Source organism: Lynx canadensis, chromosome B2, assembly GCF_007474595.2.
Source record: "Lynx canadensis isolate LIC74 chromosome B2, mLynCan4.pri.v2, whole genome shotgun sequence".
NCBI lineage: Eukaryota > Metazoa > Chordata > Mammalia > Carnivora > Felidae > Lynx > Lynx canadensis.
In genome coordinates, this window is record NC_044307.1 from 140388986 (window position 1) to 140410971 (window position 21986).

The window sequence follows — 21986 nt, forward strand, 5'->3', positions numbered from 1 at the left end:
AAAATATGATATCACATACATAAGACATGGACAGGGTAAGTAAAAATTTAGTGCTTTTAGAATATGTTCAAACTTAAGCAACCATAACTTCATACAGACTTCTATCCACATTAAGATATACATGAACCTAATGGTAACCACAAATCAAAAACCTGTAACAGATATACAACAAATAAAGATAAAGAAATTCAAGCATAACACTAAAGAAAGCCATCAAACCACAAGGGAAGAGAGCAAGAGAAGAAGAAAGGAATAGAGAACTATAAAAACATACTGTGTATGTGCATTACACCATACACAAAAATAAACTTAAAATAAACTAAAAACCTAAATGTGAGACCAAAACCATAAACCCCCTAGAAGATAACATAGGCAATAATCTCTCTGACACAGCCATATTTTTCTACATATGACTCCAGAGGCAAGGGAAACAAAAGCAAAAATAAACTATTGGGACTACACCAAAATGAAAAGCTTTTGCACAGCAAAGGAAACCATCAACAAAACAAAAAGCAACCTATTAAATGGGAGAAGATATTCGCAAATGACAGATCTGATAAAGGGTTAGTATCCAAGTTATACAAAGAACTTACACAACTCAACACCAAAGAATTCAATTAAAAAAAAAATGCACAGAGGACTTGAGTAAGCATTTTTTCCAAAGACGACATCCAGATGGCCAACAGACACATGAAAAGAGGCTCAACATCCCTAATCATCAAGAAAATGCAAATCAAAACCACAATGAGACATCACCTTGTATCTGACAGAATGGCTAGAATCAAAAAGACACGAAATAACAAATGTGGGTGAGATTGTGGAGAATAAGGAACCCTTGTGCCCTGTTGGGAGAAATGTAAATTGGTGCAACTACCGTGGAAAACAATTTGGACATTTTTCAAAGACTTAAAAATAGAAATACCATATGATCCAGTAATATGACTACTAGTATTTACCCAAAAAAACACAAGAACACTAATTTGAAAAGATATATACACCCCTATTTATAGCAGTTATTATTTACAACAACCAAGATATGGCAGTAATCCAAGTGTCCATTTATAGATGAATGGATAAAGAAGATGTGGTACATATGCATGCATGTATACACACACACACACACACACACACACACACACACACACACACACACACAAGGAATATTACTCAGCCATAAAATAAGAATGAGATCTTGCCTTTTGTAATAACATGGATGGACCTAGAGTGTATATGCTAAGTGAAATATGTCAGGGAAAGACAAATACCATGATTTCAATTACATATGGAATCTAAAGAACAAAACAAACGAACAAATAAGACACAAAGAAACAAACAAACCTAAAACCAGACTTAACCACAGAGAACAAACTGGTGGTTGCCAGAGGGAAGGGGGGTGAGAAGATGGGTAAAATAAATACAACTTCCAGTTATAAAATAAATAAGTCATTGAGCACCTGGGTGTCTCAGTCAATTGAGCATCCAATTCTTGATTTCAGCTCAGGCTGTGATCTCACAGTTTGTGGGATCGAGCCCCGTGTCAGGCTGACAGTGTGGAACCTGCTTGGGATTCTCTTTCTCCCTCTCTCTCTGTCCCTCTCCCGCTCGCATGTGCACGCTCTCTGTCTCTGTCTCTCTCTCTTTCTCTCTCTCTCTCTCTCTCTCTCTCTCTCACACACACACACACACGATCTCTCTCTCAAAATAAATATATTTTTATTTACTGTGTGAGCACTGAGGAATGTAGAAGATTTCTGGATCAATATGTTGTACAACTGAAACTGACATAACACTGTATGTTAATTGCACTTCAAATAAAAAAAAAGGTGGAAAAAAATTCATGATAAAAAATGTTTGAGGTAACTTGAATTTAGAAATCTATGCAGAAATCACAAAACGAATACTGATTTCTTTTTCTGAAGATGAGGTGACCATACAACTTATCTTCCATCCTAGAATACTTTTAAGAGTACGAGGTGATAATACCACCAACACCAGGGCAGCATGGGTAAACCTAGACATTTGGTCACTGTAAAAGGGAGAAAAATTAGGACAAGAACTATTCACACATTGTGATTTTTCTTATTCAGGAGAGATAAACAGTACAGTTTGCATGGAAGTGAAGATCAGATCCTAGAGATAATTTCCTATGACACATTCTCAGATGAACAAAGATTTACAAATAAACAGAAACTCACCTCTGGTTTAGGGACAAAAGCCCGACCCGGAATGGTCAAGATGTGCTGAACGTTGCAGAGGTACTGGGCCATAACAGAAAGGCGACTGCGCTGTTTGCTTCCTGTACTGGCTGTAAGTCTCTATGGGACAGAGAGGAATTTTTAGCAAATAATTAATCCAGTCTGATGAGACAGAATGCAGCCAACATCCTATTACCTATGGACACTAGATGGAGTGTTGAGATAAATTTTAAAACTGTAGGCTATCTGACACATGATACACAGGCAGCATGGGGAACATTTTCCTCCAATATCAGCAGAAGCGAACCTAGGAAATGTGAATTATATCCTATATAATGCACTCAAAAATCCAGTAAGAAAACTTCCCTATCACTGGATGCTGGGGATTTTCAAACCACTGTTACATTATGTAGAAGAAGGTCCTATATGAAACAAATATCAGCCTATATTTGCTGAATGAAGAAATTAGTAAGCATAATTAAGAACTAAAAAGACTTATTTAATTTTATGAATTACCAAAATATATGAAGGAACATTTTCAATAGTGTGCTTTTCTTTATTTAAATCTAATAAAACTTAGGGTCGCCTGGGTGGCCCAGTCGGTTAAGCTGCCGACTTCGGCTCAGGTCATGATCCCACGGTCTAGGAGTGCAAGCCCTATGTCAGGCTCAGTGCTGACAGCTCAGAGCCCGGAGTCTGCTTCAGATTCTGTGTCTCCGGGTCTCTGTGCCCCTCCCCCATTTACACTCTGTCTCTTTCGCTCTCAAACATAAACATTAAAAAAATCTTTTAATCTAATAAAACTTTGAATATTCAGAACTCTTGGAAAGTGTTCTTTTGTTTTTGCAAAAACCAGGAATTTCATCTTTTAAGAACCTAAACAATTTTAAAACCAGGTGTATCTAAATTTTTTTTTTAATGTTTTATTTATTTTTGAGACAGAGAATGAGCAGGGGAAGGGCAGAGAGAGAGGGAGACACAGAATCCAAAGCAGGCTCCAGGCTCTGAGCTGTCAGCACAGAGCCCAACGCGGGGCTCGAACTCAGTAACCGCGAGATCATGACCTGAGCCGAAGTCGGATGCTTAACCGACTGAGCCACCCAGGCGCCCCAAAACCAGGTATATCTAAATTAACTCATAATTGCAATGCAATTTCAACCAAAATCTCAAAGGATGTTTCGAAGGAAATTTACATTAAATTCCCTAAAATTTTATATGGAAAGACACAGGGCCCAGGGTAGCCAGAAAGCGCCTGAAGAACATCAACGTGGGGCAGGCTGGGGCAGACTCACCCCACCAGACATCAAAATTAAGGCCAAGTATGGCATTACTCTAGGCACAGACCAACAGAACAACGGCCTTGGAAACAGACCCAAGCAGATGTGGATGTTTGCTGTGTGACAGATGTAAGGCAGCAACCACTAATAGAAGAAGGATGGACCACTCAATCTGTGATATTGGTAGAAGTAGGTATATCTACAGGAGAAAAGAGTAACTCCCCATCTCGTACCACAACCAAAAATAAATTCCAAGTGCATTAACAAAAAATAAAGAGCAAAACTTTAAAATTTTTATAAGTATTTATTACTCCATGCCAGGCAAAAATTTCTTGAAGATGCAAAAGCAAAAGCCGTAAGAGACTGATCCTTTACTCTATTAAAATTTAAAACTTCCATAATAAAAAAACACTATAAACATAAGTCACAGAGAGAAGGTATTTGAAACTCCTTTGACAAAGGATTAGTGTTCAAAACATAGGAGAACTCCTACACCTCAGTAACCGAAAGATAAACAGTAGAAAATATGCTAAGAACTACACTAAGAACACCCAAATGAACCATAACCATGAACTATGCTCAACCACATTACAAATTAAGGGCATACACATTTCAGCTATAATGATAAGCTTTCCTATCCACGAAATGAACAAAATTTCAACGACAACAACAAAAAGAGCCTGGCAGAACCTAGAACTGGTGAATATATGGAGCCAGAGGAACCCCCACCTACCGCTAGGGAGAACAGGTACAAGCACTCTGCATTACAATTCGGCAAAATATACAGGAGAGCCGAAGCTGAGTACACCCTCATGACCCTTTAGGTCTACCTTCAGGACGTGTCCTAGAGAACAGTACATATACTTCCACAAGGAAATACCGTGGAAGAATGTTCCCTACCACATCATACATGCATAACGTCAAAAATGGCGAAAAAAACATAAAGGCCCGTCAACAGGAACGAATAAGCAAACTGTGGTAATTTTGACAATGGAATACTAAGTAACAGTTAAAATGAGTAAGAAGGTGTTACCAGCAGAGATCCCAAAATAGAGCAGAAAATAATGAAGTGGCAGAAAACATGTGGAGTATGACTCCATGTATATAAAAACTTCAAAACATTACCCCTCATTGTTTCCTGTGTGTGAACATATATGTTATCTGCAAAACACATGCATGGGAATGATGAGTATCAATTTTGAGTACAACTCACAGGAGAGAAAGAAAGGGGGCAGAAGAGGGTTTTAAGCATATCTGTAACATTTTATTTCTTAAAAAAAAAGACATAAAAATATGGCAATATTGTAAGATTAGACATAACTGAGTGGAGGATGAAAAAAAAATGAGGCACACTGACTTTTAAAAAGTGTATCCTGCTTCTCTATGTTCTTAGAGTTTACTGGATACTCTGAGCCTCTTCTAAGTGATACAGGGTCAGCCTTACAAACGCCAATGGCTGCTGGATTAATCGCGGAGTTGAGCACGTCGGCCGTGTGCCACACCACTAAATGAATGAGTGTTTACCGCACTGCGTTTTGTCTTCCTGCTTCACCGTCATGTGCAGATCCCTAAAATTCCCTACTATTTGCTACTTCTGACCTGTTTGGACACGAAAACCACATAATTTGGCTCGCAAGAGCTTTGCCTTACGTAGGTTTTAAAACTGAGATGCTCGGGGCGCCTGGGTGGCTCGGTCGGTTAAGCATCCGACTTTGGTTCAAGTCATGATCTCACAGTTCGTGGGTTCGAGGCCCACCTCAAGCTCTGTGCTGTCACCCAGGAACCTGCTTCAGATGCTGTGTCTCCCTCTCTCTCTGCCCCTCCCCTGCTTGTGCTCTGTCTCACTCTCGAAAATAAACGCACGTTAAAAAAAAATTAAACTGAGATGCTCAGAAAATTTCCTGTGGGGAAAGTAATAGATTTCGTAGCATCTGTTTTGTTACTCAGAAGCCATCCCTCCACCTCATCCCTCTTTTTAAATTACCTGGCTCTGGTCTGTATTTAGACAGTTGAAGTGACTGGGAGGCCCAGTTCAGGATAAGTGATAGGCTGCTACAATATAAATGACAAAGCAAATTGTTCCTTAGTAAACTGTAAAACCAAGAAATGAAGATATTCAAAAAAAAAAAAAAAAAAAAAAAAAAAGACAAACACCAGAAGCACATATTTAAAGAATAAACTTATGGATCAAAGGGTCAAAAATATTTCTAGTTCCTCACGAATTTCTTTTGGAGCTTAAATGTACCATTGCCATGAAAGTAAAAACTTCAAAGTGCACTGTACAACCGGCCCAATTCAAAGCAGTTGTGTAAAACTAAAATCTAGCGTGAACTTAATCCCAAAATAAAAAAAAAATAAACCAGGGGTGCCTGGTTGGCTCAGTCAGTTGAGCATCTGACTTCACCTCAGATCATGACCTCACAGTTTAGGAGATCGAGCCCCACATAGGGCTCTCTGCTGTCAGTGCAGAGCCCGCTTCGGATCCTTTCGTACCCCTCTCTCTCAACCCCTCCCCCCAACTCTCGCTCTCTCTCAAAAATGAACATTAAAAAAAAAGAAAGTCTGCATATGAAAATTAGTATTTATGCTGGATTGTTTTCCAATATTTTACCTTATATCTCAAAGGTGTTCTCACTGATGAATTCAACAAAATTTTAAAAATCACTTTAACCAAAGAGCAAACCAGTGAGGCACAGAGGGTAAACGAATTGGACGTGAAGGCATGCTTAAGTATATTTCACTCAGGGCGCTAGGCAGGCCTCCACTCCTGCCAGTAAAGCCTGACCCCTCAACTTGACCCATCCAAACTTTGCAGCAAATACACCTAGGCTGTGGAGATGAAAATTGTGGATAATACACCTGAACTCAGAAGAAAGCAGCACATTCATTACGGAAAAATTCAAGCCACAGAACAGAAAGCTCTGCAAAAATTTCGTTAAAAACTAGCACAAGAGGGGCACCTGTGTGGCTCAGCTGTTTAAGCAGCTGACTTCTGTTCAGGTCATGATCTCGCAGTTTGTGGGTTTGAGCCCCGCATCGGGCACTGTGCTGACAGTTCAGAGCCTGGAGCCTGCTTTGGATTCTCTATCTCCCTCTCTCTCTGCCCCTCCCCTACTCCTGCTCGGTCTCTAAAAATTAAATAAACATAAAAAAAACATTTTTAACCCCCCCCCCCAAAAAAAAACAACAACAATAACAACAAACTAGCACAAGAGTTACATGGTCAAAATCAGTCATCCAAACAGGACTTAATATTTCTATGATACGTTATATGTAAAGCTATTAGAGTTCAAACTCCGTTACAAGGTAGAGATTTTAACAACAAAAGGCCGGGAAACCAAACCAGTTAATTTTTCAGTAAAAGGAAACCTCTAACCCTGGAGATTTTAAAAGCCTTCTGAGGCAGTTTAAGAAAAACCAGGGGTCAAAGATTTCACAAAGACAGTGTTATTTTCTTCCTCATTCATCTAAAATCATTTTAAGTAGAAAAATTAGGCTTATTCCTGGGAAGCTACACAGCCAAATATCAGGGACACTGAAAACGACATACTTCCTGGCAAGGTAACTCCCTCCCTCCCTGCTAGGGATGGACCATTAAGCAGCAGGGGCCCCTGAAGATGGGAGGAGAGCACCAAGCTGATCCTGGACCCAGAAAGGAAAGACCACAGGTCCGGTCACACGGAGAACTTAAACATCATGACTGCAGCAGAAAACACACGACCTGGGTTCAAGTTCAGCTTTCCCTGTAACTAGCTCCGTGACCTTCTGCCAGACCTTAACTTATGTTGAGCCTCAGTTTCATCATCTATGAAATGAGGTTAGATGAGATTTGTTAAGGTCTCATTTACTGCTACACAGTCTGATTCTATTTTATGAGCTGGAACTTTATACTGTCTATATGTTCTATAATGTGTGTGAGCTGAATTCTTAGCTTTAGACCCTGCAGACCTGGAGAGAAGAGGACTGTGCTCAGTTGCTTCCACTCTACAACTCAACAAAGCCAAGCAAAGTGAATGCCTAACGAGCGCTATCTGTGGAATATAAAATCACAAATATGACACTGTCAAGAGCAAACAGAGGGTATATGAGAAAATACTGCTCGCCATATATTGTCCTGTTTAGACTTCCACTCGCAAAATGTGAAAATTGGTCAGAGGACCAGTGTTAACCATGCTTCTGGAGCATTCCATAAATTATAGACTCAATGTAAACTCTTCTTGATACCCGTACTAAAATTTAACTAAAATCAATATTTTTTTTCTGGTTAAAGAAAAATAATTGCATATGCTGAAGTTAAAGCAACACTGTTATTAATAATCACAACTGACATTCTGAGTCACTGAAAATATTCCTCCACCTCTTAAGCTCTGTTCCTTCGCATTCTCCCCCAAAAGAATTAGAGTACATAGTGTTTTGCATCTCTATTGTGTTATTCAAGAACAGAAATACCATAATAATCATGTCATCTGAGAAAATAAAAGTCCAAGAACAAATCAAAAGGCTGAGAAAACAAGAAAACTATTAATATATGCTCAACTCAAACACACAGAAGAGAGTTAGAATCATAAGCCGGGAATGACATGGGCCTTAGGAAAGTAGTGATGCCTTACAGTTCCTAACAAACACAAAAGGGCCCTACGTTTTTGGGATGGAAAATTCTAAGATGGCTGAGAAAAAGATTTTATGGCTAAATACCCTAAAGCAAAGGTTCCTATCCTCGGCATTGCTGACGTTTTCGGCTGGTAAATGTGGAGCGATTCTCTGTTGTTGGGGCTATCTTGCGCACTGAAGGATGTCTACCGGCTTCCCTAACCTCTACCCACTAGACACCAAAAGCACCCCCCAGTTGCGACAACCAAAAATATTTCCAGACGGGCAGAGGTGAGGAATACAGCAAAGCAGGAGGATCCTGAGCTCACTCCCGTGAACATAGCACAGCTTCAGCTGCGTACAGAGCAACTCTCCCTGAGAATGACCTGACGACTGGGAGAACAGCGGAGGTAGCTGTAAATATATAGAGAAAGCCTCAAAAAGGGAAAGAGGGACAAAGACACGGTCAGGTCAGGAACCAAACCCAAGAGTGAGAGAAGATATATCCCAGGTGCAAACGTCCTCCCTGGGAAGTGAGGGGTTACAGCTCCACACCAGGCACCCCCCACCCTGGGGATCTGCACCAGGAAGTTAAGTTCCCATAACTTCTGTTTCTGAAAATCAGCTGGGCTTTGCTTTGGGAAAATTGGAAGGCTAGCGGAAATGGAGATTCGGCGCTTAACGGGACTACACATAACCTCACTTGCTCCGAGACTCCGCAAAGAGGCAGCCGCTTGAAAAGTGGCCATATGTGCAGAAAATATATTGCCTGGTTTTAGGGAGCAGGCCAAAGGGGCAGGGTTGTGTAAGAACTTTATCCAAGAGTGGACATGCTGGCAGGCACTATTCTTCTTACCCTCTCAGCCTACGTGTCCGATGCTGGCGGGCACCAGTCTGACACTCTCCATATACCTTTCTGGCACCGCTTGCCCTGCCCCGGTGTTCCCCTGAAGACCTGCATTGCCGAACCCGCCTTCCTGCCAGGTGCTCCTGGACTCCTACCCTGTACACCTGGCAGAGAGCCTCAGGGAGACTGTTGCCCCCAAAATCAACTCTTGCCGGGGAAGTGGGTGGGGCATCTCTGCCCCCCCAGTGTACCTGTTGCAATCACAGTCCAGTGCCAACAGAGGGGTGCATACAGCCAACAGGGGACACCCCTGAAGCACCTGGTTCTGGTGACCCAAGGCACACCTTCCACATAAGGCCACTTCCTTCAAGAACAGGAATCCCAGGTGACCTACCTAGTATATAGAAACAAATACAGAGTCAAATACAGAGTTAGACAACATGAGCAGACAGTAGAAAAGGTTCCAAACAAAACAGGACAAAGCCTGAAAAAGAACTAAACAAAAAGAGATAAGCAATCTACCTAATAAAGAGTTCAAAGTGATGGTTATAAAGATGTTCACCAAACTCGGAGGGAGTGGATCAACTCAGCAAGGACTTAAATAAAGAGATAGAAAATATAAAAAAGAGCCAGTTACAGCTGGAGAATACAATAACTGCAAGGGAAAACACAACAGAGGGAGTCGAGAGCAAATCAGGGGATGCAAAAGAACAGATCAGTGATCTGGAGGATAGGGCAGTAGAAATCATTCAGGTTGAATGGCAAAAAAGAAAAAAAGAATGAAAAAAAATCAGGATGGGTTAAGGGACCTCTGGGACAACATTGGGCACACAACACCCATCTTATAAGGAGTCACACAGAAAGAAGAGAGAAAGGACCAGAAAACTTAATTTTAGGAAATAACGGAAAAGCTACCTAACAAGGAAAAGAAAACACAGGTCTACGTCCAGGAAGCAGAGACACCTTAAACAAGATGAACCCAAAGAGGTCCATATGGAGACAGATAACCATTAAAATCTCAAAAATTAAAGACAAAGAAGGAGTCTTAAAAGCAGCAAGAGAAAAGCACCTGGTTATATAAAAGGAAATATCTATAAGAGCTGATTTTTCAGCAGAAAATCTGAAGGCCAGAACACATGATATATTCAAAGTGCTGAAAGAAAAAAAACCTACCACCAAGAACACTCTACCCAGCAAGAAATATTATCATTCAGAATTAAAGGTGAGATAGTTTCCCAAACAAAAGTTAAAGAAGTTCATCACCACTAAACCAGCCCTTGCAAGAAACGTTTAAGGGATTTCTTTAAGCAAAACAGAAAATGCCATAACTGGATGAAAATCACAAAAGAAAAAAATTCACTGGTAACAGTATTATACATTAAAGGTAGTAAATGAACCCCTCATAAAAGCTAGTATGAAGGTTCAGACAAAAGTAGTCAAATCAACCATACCTATGATAATTAGGAATACACAACATAAAAAGACATAAAATAGGACATCAAATACATAAAACATGGGCAGGAAGGATAAAATTGTAATGCTTCTAGAATGGGTTTGAACTTAAGCAACCATCAAGTTAAATAGACTACAGTGTTCGTTTAGGTTGTTATAGATAGCCAGAAGGCATGAGGTGGGGTCAAGGGAGATTGTTTTGTCTTTTAAAGTTTGTTTATTTATTTGTGAGAGAGAGAGAGAGAGAGAGAGAACGCTAGCGTGCAAGAGCCAGCTCTGGAAGGCACATGCGGGGGAAGGACAGTGAGAAAGAGGGAGGGAGAGAATCCGATGCAGGCCCTACAGAGCCTGACGTGGGGCTCGATCCCACAAACCAGGAGATCATGATCTGAGCTGAACTCAAGAGTTGGATGCTGAACCGACTGAGCCACCTAGGCTCCCATTTTGTTTTGTTTAAAAAAAAATTTTTTTTTCATGTTTATTTATTTCTGAGACAGAGAGAGTCAGAGTGTGAGCAGGGGAAGGCAAAGAGAGAGAGGGAGACACAGAATCTGAAGCAGGCTCCAGGCTCTGAGCTGTCAGCACACAGCCTGAGCCGGGGCTTGAACTCACAAACCATGACCTGAGCTGAAGTCAGTCGCTCAACTGACTGAGCCATCCAGGCGCCTTTTTTTAAAAAAAATTTTTTTTAATGTTTACTTATTTCTGAGACGGAGTTGTTTTGTTTTGTAAAACAGATGACATTAGAGCAGGTTTCCTTTTTGATCGTAGTAATCCAGTAAAGAGGGAGTAATCAGTGATGGAAGAGAAAGAAGGTAATAGTTATAAATCATGATTTTAAGATTCTGACAGGTCAATAATTAAATAAAAGTCTCTGAAATTATATGAAAAACTTCCAGCAAAAGCTCCTTAATTCAGTTTTAAATTCCTTAATTTTGAATAGTTCTGTGAAGATTTCTGGTGTTTTGTTAGCTGCTTCTCATCACTTGTTTTTAAGCATTTAATTTTGAGTTTACATGTACCCAGAATTCTGCTTGCTCAGTTTAACTTTCCTCATAATTTATACATGTCATAGATACTGAATCTGTGTCCACGTGAATATTATTCTGTTGTGATTAGAAGATCAAGTTTTGGGAGCCGGACTAGCTTGGCCTAAGTCCCAGCTCTGCTACTTGGTAGCTGTGTGGTCTTGAAGAAGCTAATTAAAATCTCTGAGCTTCAGTATCCTTTCCTATCAAAAGTTAGTAAGTCGCAAGGATGAAAGGTTCAGCACAGGGAATACAGTCGGTGGTGTAATACCTTGTGTGCTGACAGATGGCAGCTACTCTTGGGGCAAACACAGCACAACGTGCACAGTTGCTGAATCCCTACGTTGTATACCCGAAACTAACTTTGTGTGTCAATGTCAATTAAAAAATACTATTTCATTAGCTTGCTTTGAGGCTTACATAAGAAAGTGTACCTAAAGTGGCATCCATTCCATAGCAGACATTCCATAAGTAAGAGCCGATATTATTATCAGTAGCATATAGGCAAATTAAAAGCAAAGTGAAAAATATTCATATAATTAAAAATTTACAACTGTAAAACTCAATAAATTGCCTAGTGAGTTAAATGACAGAAATTTCTTCTGAATCACTCAAGTAATCTTTGCTTTCATATAGCTTTCAAAAGGTATGCATTAAATATTTTATGGAACTAGACAGAGGCAGTGGTTGCCCAACAGTGTAAACGTACCACATTTGAGTAAGTCACGCACTACAAAAAAAAATGTCTCCAGATACTGCCAAATGTCCCTGAATGGGGGGCTGGGGGCAAAATCGTCTCCACAGAGAACCACTATTCTCAAGTGGAACATGGGTAAAGAGAGAGGGAGAGATCTAAGGAATAGAATTCTTACACATGTGTAAATGCAGAGGAAGGCATCTAAAGAACAGAACTAATGTGACTACATTTTATATATATGTGTTGTGTGTGTGTGTGTGTGTGTAATTCTCACATATGTATCTAATTCTCTCAGGGGAATTCTGATATTAAAAAGTTGTCTACAAAAAAACAAGTATGAAGCTGAATAAAATGTATGAAACGACACTTTGCATAAACTAAACAACAGCATTACGGGACTATGAGCACAGACACTGGAGAAAGAAGGTGAGAGGTGAGCCTTACAACTGAGCAGCTAACAGCCTGGAAGCCATACTCAGGCAGCAGCACAAGCAGGAGTAGAAACAGAGCCCAGTGGTCTGTCTGACGAGAGGAGACAGACGCCAGGCTCTGGGAGGCCAAGGCAGCCAGAACTTGTGAGGCACACTACTGGATGTGGAAACACACACACACACACACACACACACAAAGAGAGAGAGAGAGACAAAGACAGACGGGGCATGGGAGACAGGAAAGGGGAGGGTGCTCCTGAGATATGCAAAGGGATCCCTTCAAGTCTCTGACAGAGCATCGATCTAGAAATGCATGAGGTTGGGAGGCTGGAGAAAGTAGCATCAGAAAGTGGGACAAATGGAGGTCACACAGGACTAGAGATAGTCTGTACACCCAACAGCCAAGTAAAGAGCCCTTGAAATACACGGGGTACTGGGTGGATTCCTCAGAAAGGTTGGGACTTAATAGTGTGACTTTAATTAGTCTCAGATTAAAGGCTGCTATAGACTTGTCATAAGCTTAAAAGCAAGCTCCAAACCAATATGCACGTGACTCATCTTTGTGCCAGAACAAAACCCACCACTCAGGCCAATACAACAAAATCCAGCCCTCCACAAGATTAAACAAAACAAAACCTCACAATATCTAGCATCTCACCAAAAATTACCAGGCTTGTGGGGCGACTGGGTGGCTCAGTCGGTTAAGCATCCGACTTCAGCTCACGTCATGATCTCATGGGTTCGAGAGTTTGAGCTCTATATCAGGCTCAGTGCTGACAGCTCAGAGCCTGAAGCCTGCTTTGAAATCTGCATGTCCCTCCCTCTCTCTCTCTCTCTCTCTCTCTGCTCCTCTTCTGCTTGTGTGCTCTCTCTCAAAATTAAATAAATATTAAAAATAATAAAAATTGCCAGGCTTGCAAAGAAGCAGAAAAGTAGGACCCATAGAAAGAGGGAGGGGAAAAAAAGCAAATGGTAAAATGATACAGAAATGACAGAGGTAGTGAAATTAATAAGCAAAGGTCTTACAACAGCTATTATAAATATTATACATATGTAAAGATGCCAAGGAAAGCATGAACATAATGAAGGGAAAATACAAGACCCAAATGGAACTTCTAGAAGTAAAACTACAATATCCAAAATGAAAACTGACTAAAATTAACAACAGATTAGCCACTGCACAACAGAGTAGTGAATCTGAAGATACAGTAACTGGAAACTTTTTTTTTATATTGTTGGTGTTTCAAAGTATATGTGTTTGTGACAGTTAAAGTGTGATACAGGTGAATTCAACGTATCAAGAGTTCTACGGAAGCTGTTCTGCAAAATATTACATACTATACAAACTATTCAAGTCAGACAGCACCATTTTTTCAGTGTCTTTTCAACTGAGAAGAATCCTATTCAGCACACTTCTGAGGTGGTGCATACAGAGCAAGCTTTGTTTTTGTTCTTTATTTTCTTCTACAATAGCTTCATATTTCTCTTTCATTTCTGTCGATTCTAGGTGAGGCAGCTCTATTTCTGGATTTTCTAGGGGCAGCAGCTCCTAAGTGATGCTTTAAAAACGCACAGCACGGGGCGCCTGGGTGGCTTGATCGGTTAAGCATCCGACTTCGGCTCAGGTCATGATCTCACCATCCGTGAGTTCGAGCCCCGCATTGGGCTCTGTGCTGACCGCTCAGAGCCTGGAGCCTGTTTCAGATTCTGTGTCTCCCTTGCTCTCTGCCCCTCCCCTGTTCATGCTCTGTCTCTGTCTCAAAAATAAATAAACGTTAAAAAAAATGTATTAAAAACGCACAGCACTATTAGGTTTCTCCGGTTCTTCATAGAAGGCTATCAATACCCTGGTCAGTGTGTCCATACCCCCGACTTCTCCAGGCACCTTTAGGACTGCTCGTGCTTTGAGACGGTGCCTTTGTTAAGGTGCCACAGGGACAGTGGCAGCAGGGTGGCCGGTGGGCTCTAGGAACTGGAATTTTTATGTGTGAATTATTTTTTTTATTACGTACGGTGAATTATTAAATTGCTTCAATATCCAACCATTCACTAAATAATCTTTTTTTTTTCCTTTGCTGACACAGGATACAATCGTTATCAAATATGAAGTTGTCTGATTCTGGCTTTTTTTTTTTTTAATTTTCTTAATGTGTTTTACCTTTGAGAGACAGACAGACACAGAACTGGAAGCAGGCTCCAGGCTCTGAGCTATCAGCACAGAGCCCAATGCGGGGCTTGAACCCACGGACAGAGAGATCATAACCTGAGCCAAAGTCAGACATTCAACCAACTGAGCCAGCCAGGCACCCCTGATTCTGTGCCTTCTAAGGTAGCCATCACTCCGTCTCATAATGAGTCACAGTGCTTCAGTTATTAGAGTTTACAACACATTTTAACATTTGATAGGAAAGGCTTCTCTCATCACTCTTCTTTTTTTCAAAATTTCTTTTCCATTCTTGCAGGTCCACTCAAGATGATCCCTGGGACTTCACTCACTACATTTCAAGATGTTACTGAAAAAACATAATTTGGAAAAATGAAGCAGCTTTATAATACTCATTTTTTTTTCTTCCAGGGTTCTATTTCTCTTGATTTAGCTCAGTGATCTTCTGAGACTCTCAGTAAAGTTGTGATTTTTTTATACAGGTCCCTCTTTTTCCCTTCAGTTTCCAGAATAAATAATTATATATTTCCAATAACATTTTTACTTGTCTTTCTAACAGTGATATATTTTGTTTGCTTCAATCCTTCCTGTATTTGATTTTCTATTTATCACTAATTCAATCCCACACTCTCCCCAACTTACCTATTCTTTCAGTATATGCAAACATGATAGGTGTCTTATCAAATTCTTTGTGCTACTCTGAGGTGAACTGAATGTTCTTCTGAGGATTCCACGCTCTGTCTTCTATAACACTGGGCCTTCTGTCTCCTAGATTCATACAATCGTTCTTCTTGGGGTCTCTAATCAGACCAGTGCGATAGAGGCTTTGTCATTATGTCAGAGGTGTTGGTAGAGGTTAGTGAAGAAGTGCTAAGTTCACTGGGGTCATGTATGAAAAACAGGAAAAGTGGCTTCTATTTTCACCATACACAAAAATCAATCCCAAGTGGATTACAGATATAAATGTGAAAAGTAAAACAATAAAAGCTTCTAGAAGATAACACAGAAGAATATCTTCATGATATCAAGATATAAAGAGTTCTTCAATAAGACACAAAAGCACTAACCATAAATTTACAATTAAAAGCATCTGGTCTTTAAAGGATACCGTAAAGACCATAACATGCCAAAGAGGAGAAGAAGAAATTTGTGACACACTTAATAAAAGACTAGTACGAAGACCATGTTTGAACTCCTCCAAATATAGGAGAATAAGACCAAGCAATCCAACAGAAAAATAAGCAAAGGGCAAGTACTTCACAAAAAAGACGCTATCTCAAAGGTCCATAAACATGCAAAATGGTGCTTAGTTTTTTAAAAAAGTTCATTCTGAGAGAGAGAGAGAGACAGAGAGAGAGGCAGGGAGGGAGGGAGGGAGAGAGAGAGAGAGAGAGAGAGACAACGCATGTGCAAAAGTGAGGGAGGGACAGCAGGAGAGGGAGAGAGAGAGAACCCCAAGCAGGCTCTGCACTGAGCACACGGCTTGATCTTGACCATGAGATCATGACCTGAGCCAATATCAAGAGTTGGACACTTAACCGACTGAGACACCCAGGTGACCCTGGCGCTCAATTTGATTAAAAATTTAGCAAAAGACAAAATAAAACCACAAAACACACCATTCAGCTCTGATTAACAAAAAGTACAAGTCTGGCAATATCAAGTACTGGCAAGGATATGAAGCAAAATGAACTCACACACACAGTTGGTGGGAATATAAACAGGCATGATGACTTCAGAAAGCAAATTAGCATTATTTAGCCAAAGTGAAGATTGGGGGAACTTAAAATCCAGCATGGCCACTTCTGGATATATTCTCTAGGGAAAGCTTGCTTATGTGCTCCAGCTGACATAAATAGAAGAATCTCCATGACAGCTTTGTTCGTAAAAACACTGGAACAGGATTCCAAAACAGGAGAATGGGCAGATAAATTATGACTTAGTCAAAGAGTGGGTAGTGTATAACTACACAAATAAACTACAGCTATGAGCAGCATAAGTGAATGAGGAGAAAAGAAGTACATAGTGCATGAATCCATTTGCGTAAGTTCAAAAATGGAGAAAACTAAAGTATATTAATTATACAGATAAGAATCTATGTGACAAACTAAACAGGGAATAATAAGTTCCAAATTCATGGTACTGATTACTCTGGTGGCAGGTGGAAAACCAGAGATACAATCAGAATGAGGCATACAAGAGGGTGTCAACGATGTTGGGAATTTAACTATTGAGTTGAGTGGGGGGGATTCAGGTGTTCTTTTTATTAAGCCATACAAATCCATCACATACTCTTCTGTATTTGTAAGTCATAATAAAAAATTAAAAAAAAAAAAACACTTATAGTCTGCAGATCCCCTCATTAAACCTCTGCAGCACAAAACCTTCCCTTGCTTATTACCCCGTAGGATTATTTTCTAGAGAGTGACCTGGGAACACTCCTGCCATGGGAATGCAGGCATAGCAGGCCCAGCAGAAGTAGGGGATTAAGTGAAAGTCTATGTACTGCATAATCAGACACCAACCTCCTTCCCTTTCTCCAAACCGACTGATTACCGCATTCTGCACCATCTCATGAAGTTCAATGTATCAACTTTAACCGATCACAGGCCAATCCCTATGTATTATTGTATCAGCAGCAGCCCACAGATCACGTCTCTCACTGTTCTATGGCCCTACTGTGTCCTTGTATGTACGACACGGCCTTCCTGGCTGGCAGCACAGCACTCATGTTCTCCACGGAGAGCTCACAGCAGTAACACCCGTCATCATCATGACATGCTTAACTTTTGGTTGAGCTGGTGTTGGTGTGTATGTGTAATGGAGCATTAACTTAGAAAACATAGTCTGTCACAAAAATGCAGTATTACTTTGTTTTGGAATTCGAAGAGCCAAAAAAAAAAACCAAAAAAAACAAAAAAAACAAACCCCCCCCCCCCCCCAAAAAAAATACACGGTCAGAACTTACCTCTGCCACTTCCTTTTGAAAAGTCAATGTCATCTGGGTTCTGCCATAAACAAAAGGTCCATCTTTACAAGAAACATTTTCAAGCCACTTGATAATCAGTGGAGTTGATACGCTAAAAGGCAGATTTCCAATAATATGTACATTTGGAGGATCTGGTTAGCAGGAGGAAAAAACAACTTGTAACGATTTCATCAAAGTATTCTGAATGCTATTTTGGTTAAGAATAAAAGTCAAACTGGGTACTAACAGCGTCAAACAAAAATACATGAAACGACACGGCTACCTATTTTTCAGTCCATTTATTCTTCAAAAGCAATGTTTCCTCATCGTCAGCTTTGAATTATTAAGAAAAACATTCTACCTTAATTAGTGTTCAAAGTCTTCAGGTTTCCCGGCTTAGGAAAACTATGAAAGAGACCGGATTTGAGGGAAAAGGTAATTTGATCCGGACGTGAGGAGGTCAAAGTGCCTATGGGGCACCCAGGTGAAGCTGTCAGAGGATCAGATGCCCAGGAAGGGGGTACAGGCTGCATAGACAGAAGTGTCTGCAGCACACAGGTGGTAAGTGTAACCACAGGAGCAGAGCAATTCCGGCAAATCTGGAGCACAAGAGCAGGTGCTCAAGAAGAAAGATCTCAGGAACAACATCTAAGAGGTAGCTGGAAAAAGAACCACCTGCAAGGAACAGCTAGAGAAAGTCATACAATGTAAAAGGGAAAACGGGAGGACCTGGTGTCAGGGAAGACACGAGCAGAGAAAACATCCGGAAGAGCAGGTAACACTCAAATGAATGCCTGAGAACTCCGTCAGATAAGGTTTGAGAGAGGAAATCAGGAGGTCACTTGACTCCGGTGTGACTGGGGCCGGACTGGAGACCTGAAGGCAGTGTGCTGAGAGGAGAGCCGGAAGGCCGAGGCAGGCAGTGGCCACCTCTCTGGTGCTGCGGCCACACACACGGAAGCGGTCACGCCAGCAGTACGTGTTCTCAAGGGCTTTCTAGGCAAGTAACACACCCCATCTATCTCCGGATTCCAAAGAGTTGGTACACAGCGGGGACCCGACTGTCTAAAAAATGAAGACCCTTGGCTGGCCACGGAATGCGAGACGCTGGTAACTGGGTGTGGCTTCGTTTACTAAAACACTTCTTTTTTTCACCATTTGGAAAAAGGAACACTTCCTAGTTTATCCCATCATTACATGGTGTCATAAAAATAGCAAGCTTATTTGAGGAGAACCCTAAACATTTGAAAAATAGGAGACAAATAAAATTGAAGAAAAAGTAATTAGGTTTATCATTTTGGAAAAGAGTAGAAAAGCAGAAAAAATTACAATGCACACTACGTATTCAATTCTGTTTTTATAATATTTAATATAAATGTGTAATGTTTGTAATGTATAATAGCATTAAATAGTTGTACTATAAATAATTATAAAAGAAAATAAGAAAACCAACCCCAAATCACTTACCATCTTCCCACCGTCTTTTAAGACTTTCTGGAAAAGCCCTTTCTATCTTATATGTCAACACATCACCATGGACAATTCTCAGTTTTCCAGGTGCTGCATCGGAAAGCATCTAGTTTACAAAAAGATCAATAAAATGAGTTCATACTTTGGAGAATAGTGAAACACACACTCTCTCTCTCATTCTCTCTCTCTTTCTCTCTCTACACACACACACACACACACACACACACACACACACACACACACACACACACATATCCCTGCACCCAACATAAAACTTGATTCCTCATGGTTTAAAAAACAACAACCACCACCCAGATGCAGTCCCCTGAAGCTTAGGAAGTTTAAGAGCAGGAGCGAGTACATGTATCACTAACATCCCTTCTAAAGGAGATTTATAAGGAAGAGGTGACCTTCTTTCCACATCAGGTATCACCTCAAGAGGCTCAGACACCCTCGGCTCCAAGTTAGGGAACTTTTGCCCTGAGCACCCCTTGGTGCTGCTGATTCTCTCTTCTAACCTCCTTCTTGCCTAATTCTGGCCACTGGTAGGAAGGATGAAAGAAACACCATAGAAGCCAGAGAAGAGACCCCAGACCAAGGCACCTACTTCGTAGATTACTCCTGCCTTTGGGTAAATGCCGTGCCTTGCACATGCTTCTTTACGGCATTATGACCTACTATCTCGTAATTGTGCACAGAGAGGTTTCTTTTCCCTGTGATAACATATGCTCCTTAAGGGTAGCACCCGTTTCCCATCTATCTTAATGTCCCCTGCAGCTACAAAGTGCATAGTAGGTGCTTCACATTTTTTGATAAGTGAATAAGCGAACGATCAACTATAAAACGGGAAAACTTCTCCTCCCAGCCTGAGATTTGAGATTCCCAAAATTTGTAAAGTCAAGAAACTTGCGAAAAATTATTTCACTGATAAATCGGGTAGAATTATACAAGTAACACTTCAAAAATACAGCGCTGAAATGCTTAAACTGGTAAGAAGCTAAACATTTCAGTTTGGGAATCATCTAGTCTGGTATATTTAGTCATGGTAGTTTAGCAAAAAAAAATTGTGTATCTCCAATACTATTGTACTTATAGATTATTTTAAATTACCAAATTTGCTAAAACTTAATCTGATGAGTTCCGGACAATAAATCATGGAAAACATAGGAACTCCAACATACTATGAATAAAAAAGGAGGTAACTCTCTTTGGGACAGGCTCTTATTGCATAAAAACTATGCATTTAATGACCGCATTTACCATTAATGAAGAATATTAGTTGTTTTCTAGAATTCTGCTTCACATAATTAAAGCAAAACAAATTTGCATACCAAAAACAAAGCAGAAGAACTAAAAGCTTATGCTTCATGATCGTATATATAGAAAGTAATGAAGTAATTAGTAATTAAGACTAAAACAAAACAAAACCATGTAAACTTAGATCTTTGGCATTAATATACATGCTCTGATAACCACGTTTGAAATGTTAATTTTTTAACATTTAACTGATACACACTCAGCTGCATACCAGAAAACTGGTGTAACACACATTAACCTTCCTTTCCTAGGTTTAAAGTTGTATTGCTAGCCTATTTCTTTAGGATTGCCCTTCAGACTCAAGTCTCAGCCAATGACAAAGCAAATCCTCCCAAGACTACTCTGTAGCTTGATCTTCCCCTTTCAGACTCCCCACTGAGGAAGAAATGAATACTGGTGACCATAGCTTTCTGTGAAAGCCTTGAAGCAATTATGGGGGGGGAAAACGCCACACAAACTGAAACGATAGTATGAATGATTACAGACAGTAGCCACTTAAACACCTAATGATATTCAGCAATGACACACATTTTCTTACCAACCACTAATAGAGAATGATGTTTTCATTACCATGACAGTATTTGGGGGATGGCGGAGAGATGGGAAAGATCACCAGTACAGCCAGAAGAGCACCCCCTGCTTTACACTTTAAGACCCTGACGGTGTTAGCTCGTAATGTGCTCAAAGCACAGCTGACTACAAATGCAGGCAACCGATTATAGTCAAATGAGTATTTTTACAGACACTCGTAAGTTGTTCCATCATTTTTATTTTAGTTTTTAATGCCATATCCTTCCAAAATGAGATTTAAGTCAGTTTAGAGTAAAAGGCATTCATTAGATAAGGCTGTAAAAGAAGAAACAGAAAACCAAACAATGAAAGAAGCAGGTATGTAAATCCTACAGGTGTTAGCTCTGACAATTTATACACTGAATTATAGAATTTTTACTCTCTACTGGAAATAATTATACTAAGTCTCCAGGAGAGAAAATGTTTGTTTTTTTTCTTCCTAGCATTAAGTTTTGTGAGGGGTATATGGAACAAAATAATAGAGAATGCCTTTAACAAAAATGAGGAAACAAATGCAGGAGTATTCTTCATATGGTCACTTAAAAAATCTCTCGAAGTCAAGGTTTTAGAGATAGCTTTTCTGCAGGGGGCAAGCACCTAAGGTCCACCTAGGTAATTTGTTGGTGATCTCATTTGATGAGGAAATTTTTTTTAAGTTTATTTATATTTACTTTGAGAGAGACAGAGAGAGAGAGAGCACACATTCAGGGGAGGGGCAGAGAGAGTGGGACAGAGGATCCAAAGGGGGCTCGGTCCCGACAGAAGAGACACCGATGCGGGGCTCGAACTCAAGAACCAGAAGATTATGACCTGAGCTGAAGTCGGACACTTAACTGACTGAGCCACCTAGGTGCCCCTGATGAGGAAATAATTTATGCGACTTTTGGAACTTATGCACAACTAGAAATTCCTTGAGAACAAAGAACTATATTGAATGGCCATTTGGTATGTTTTATGCCACCTCTCATGGTGGGTGAGGG

The 21986-nt window shown here is 40.3% G+C and overlaps 1 protein-coding gene across 2 annotated transcripts in view; it reads right to left on the reverse strand.

Moving 5' to 3' along the window:
- The window catches only part of TFB1M (transcription factor B1, mitochondrial), a 66269-nt gene that overhangs the window by 28583 nt on the left and 15700 nt on the right, over nucleotides 1–21986 (reverse strand). For both annotated transcript variants that reach the window (XM_030316651.2, XM_030316652.1), the window contains 3 exons: nucleotides 19117–19225; nucleotides 17650–17801; nucleotides 2196–2315 (listed from right to left, as the gene is read on the reverse strand). In XM_030316651.2, coding sequence (XP_030172511.1) covers nucleotides 2196–2315; nucleotides 17650–17801; nucleotides 19117–19225 — 381 coding nt within the window. The remainder of the gene's footprint in view (nucleotides 1–2195; nucleotides 2316–17649; nucleotides 17802–19116; nucleotides 19226–21986) is intronic.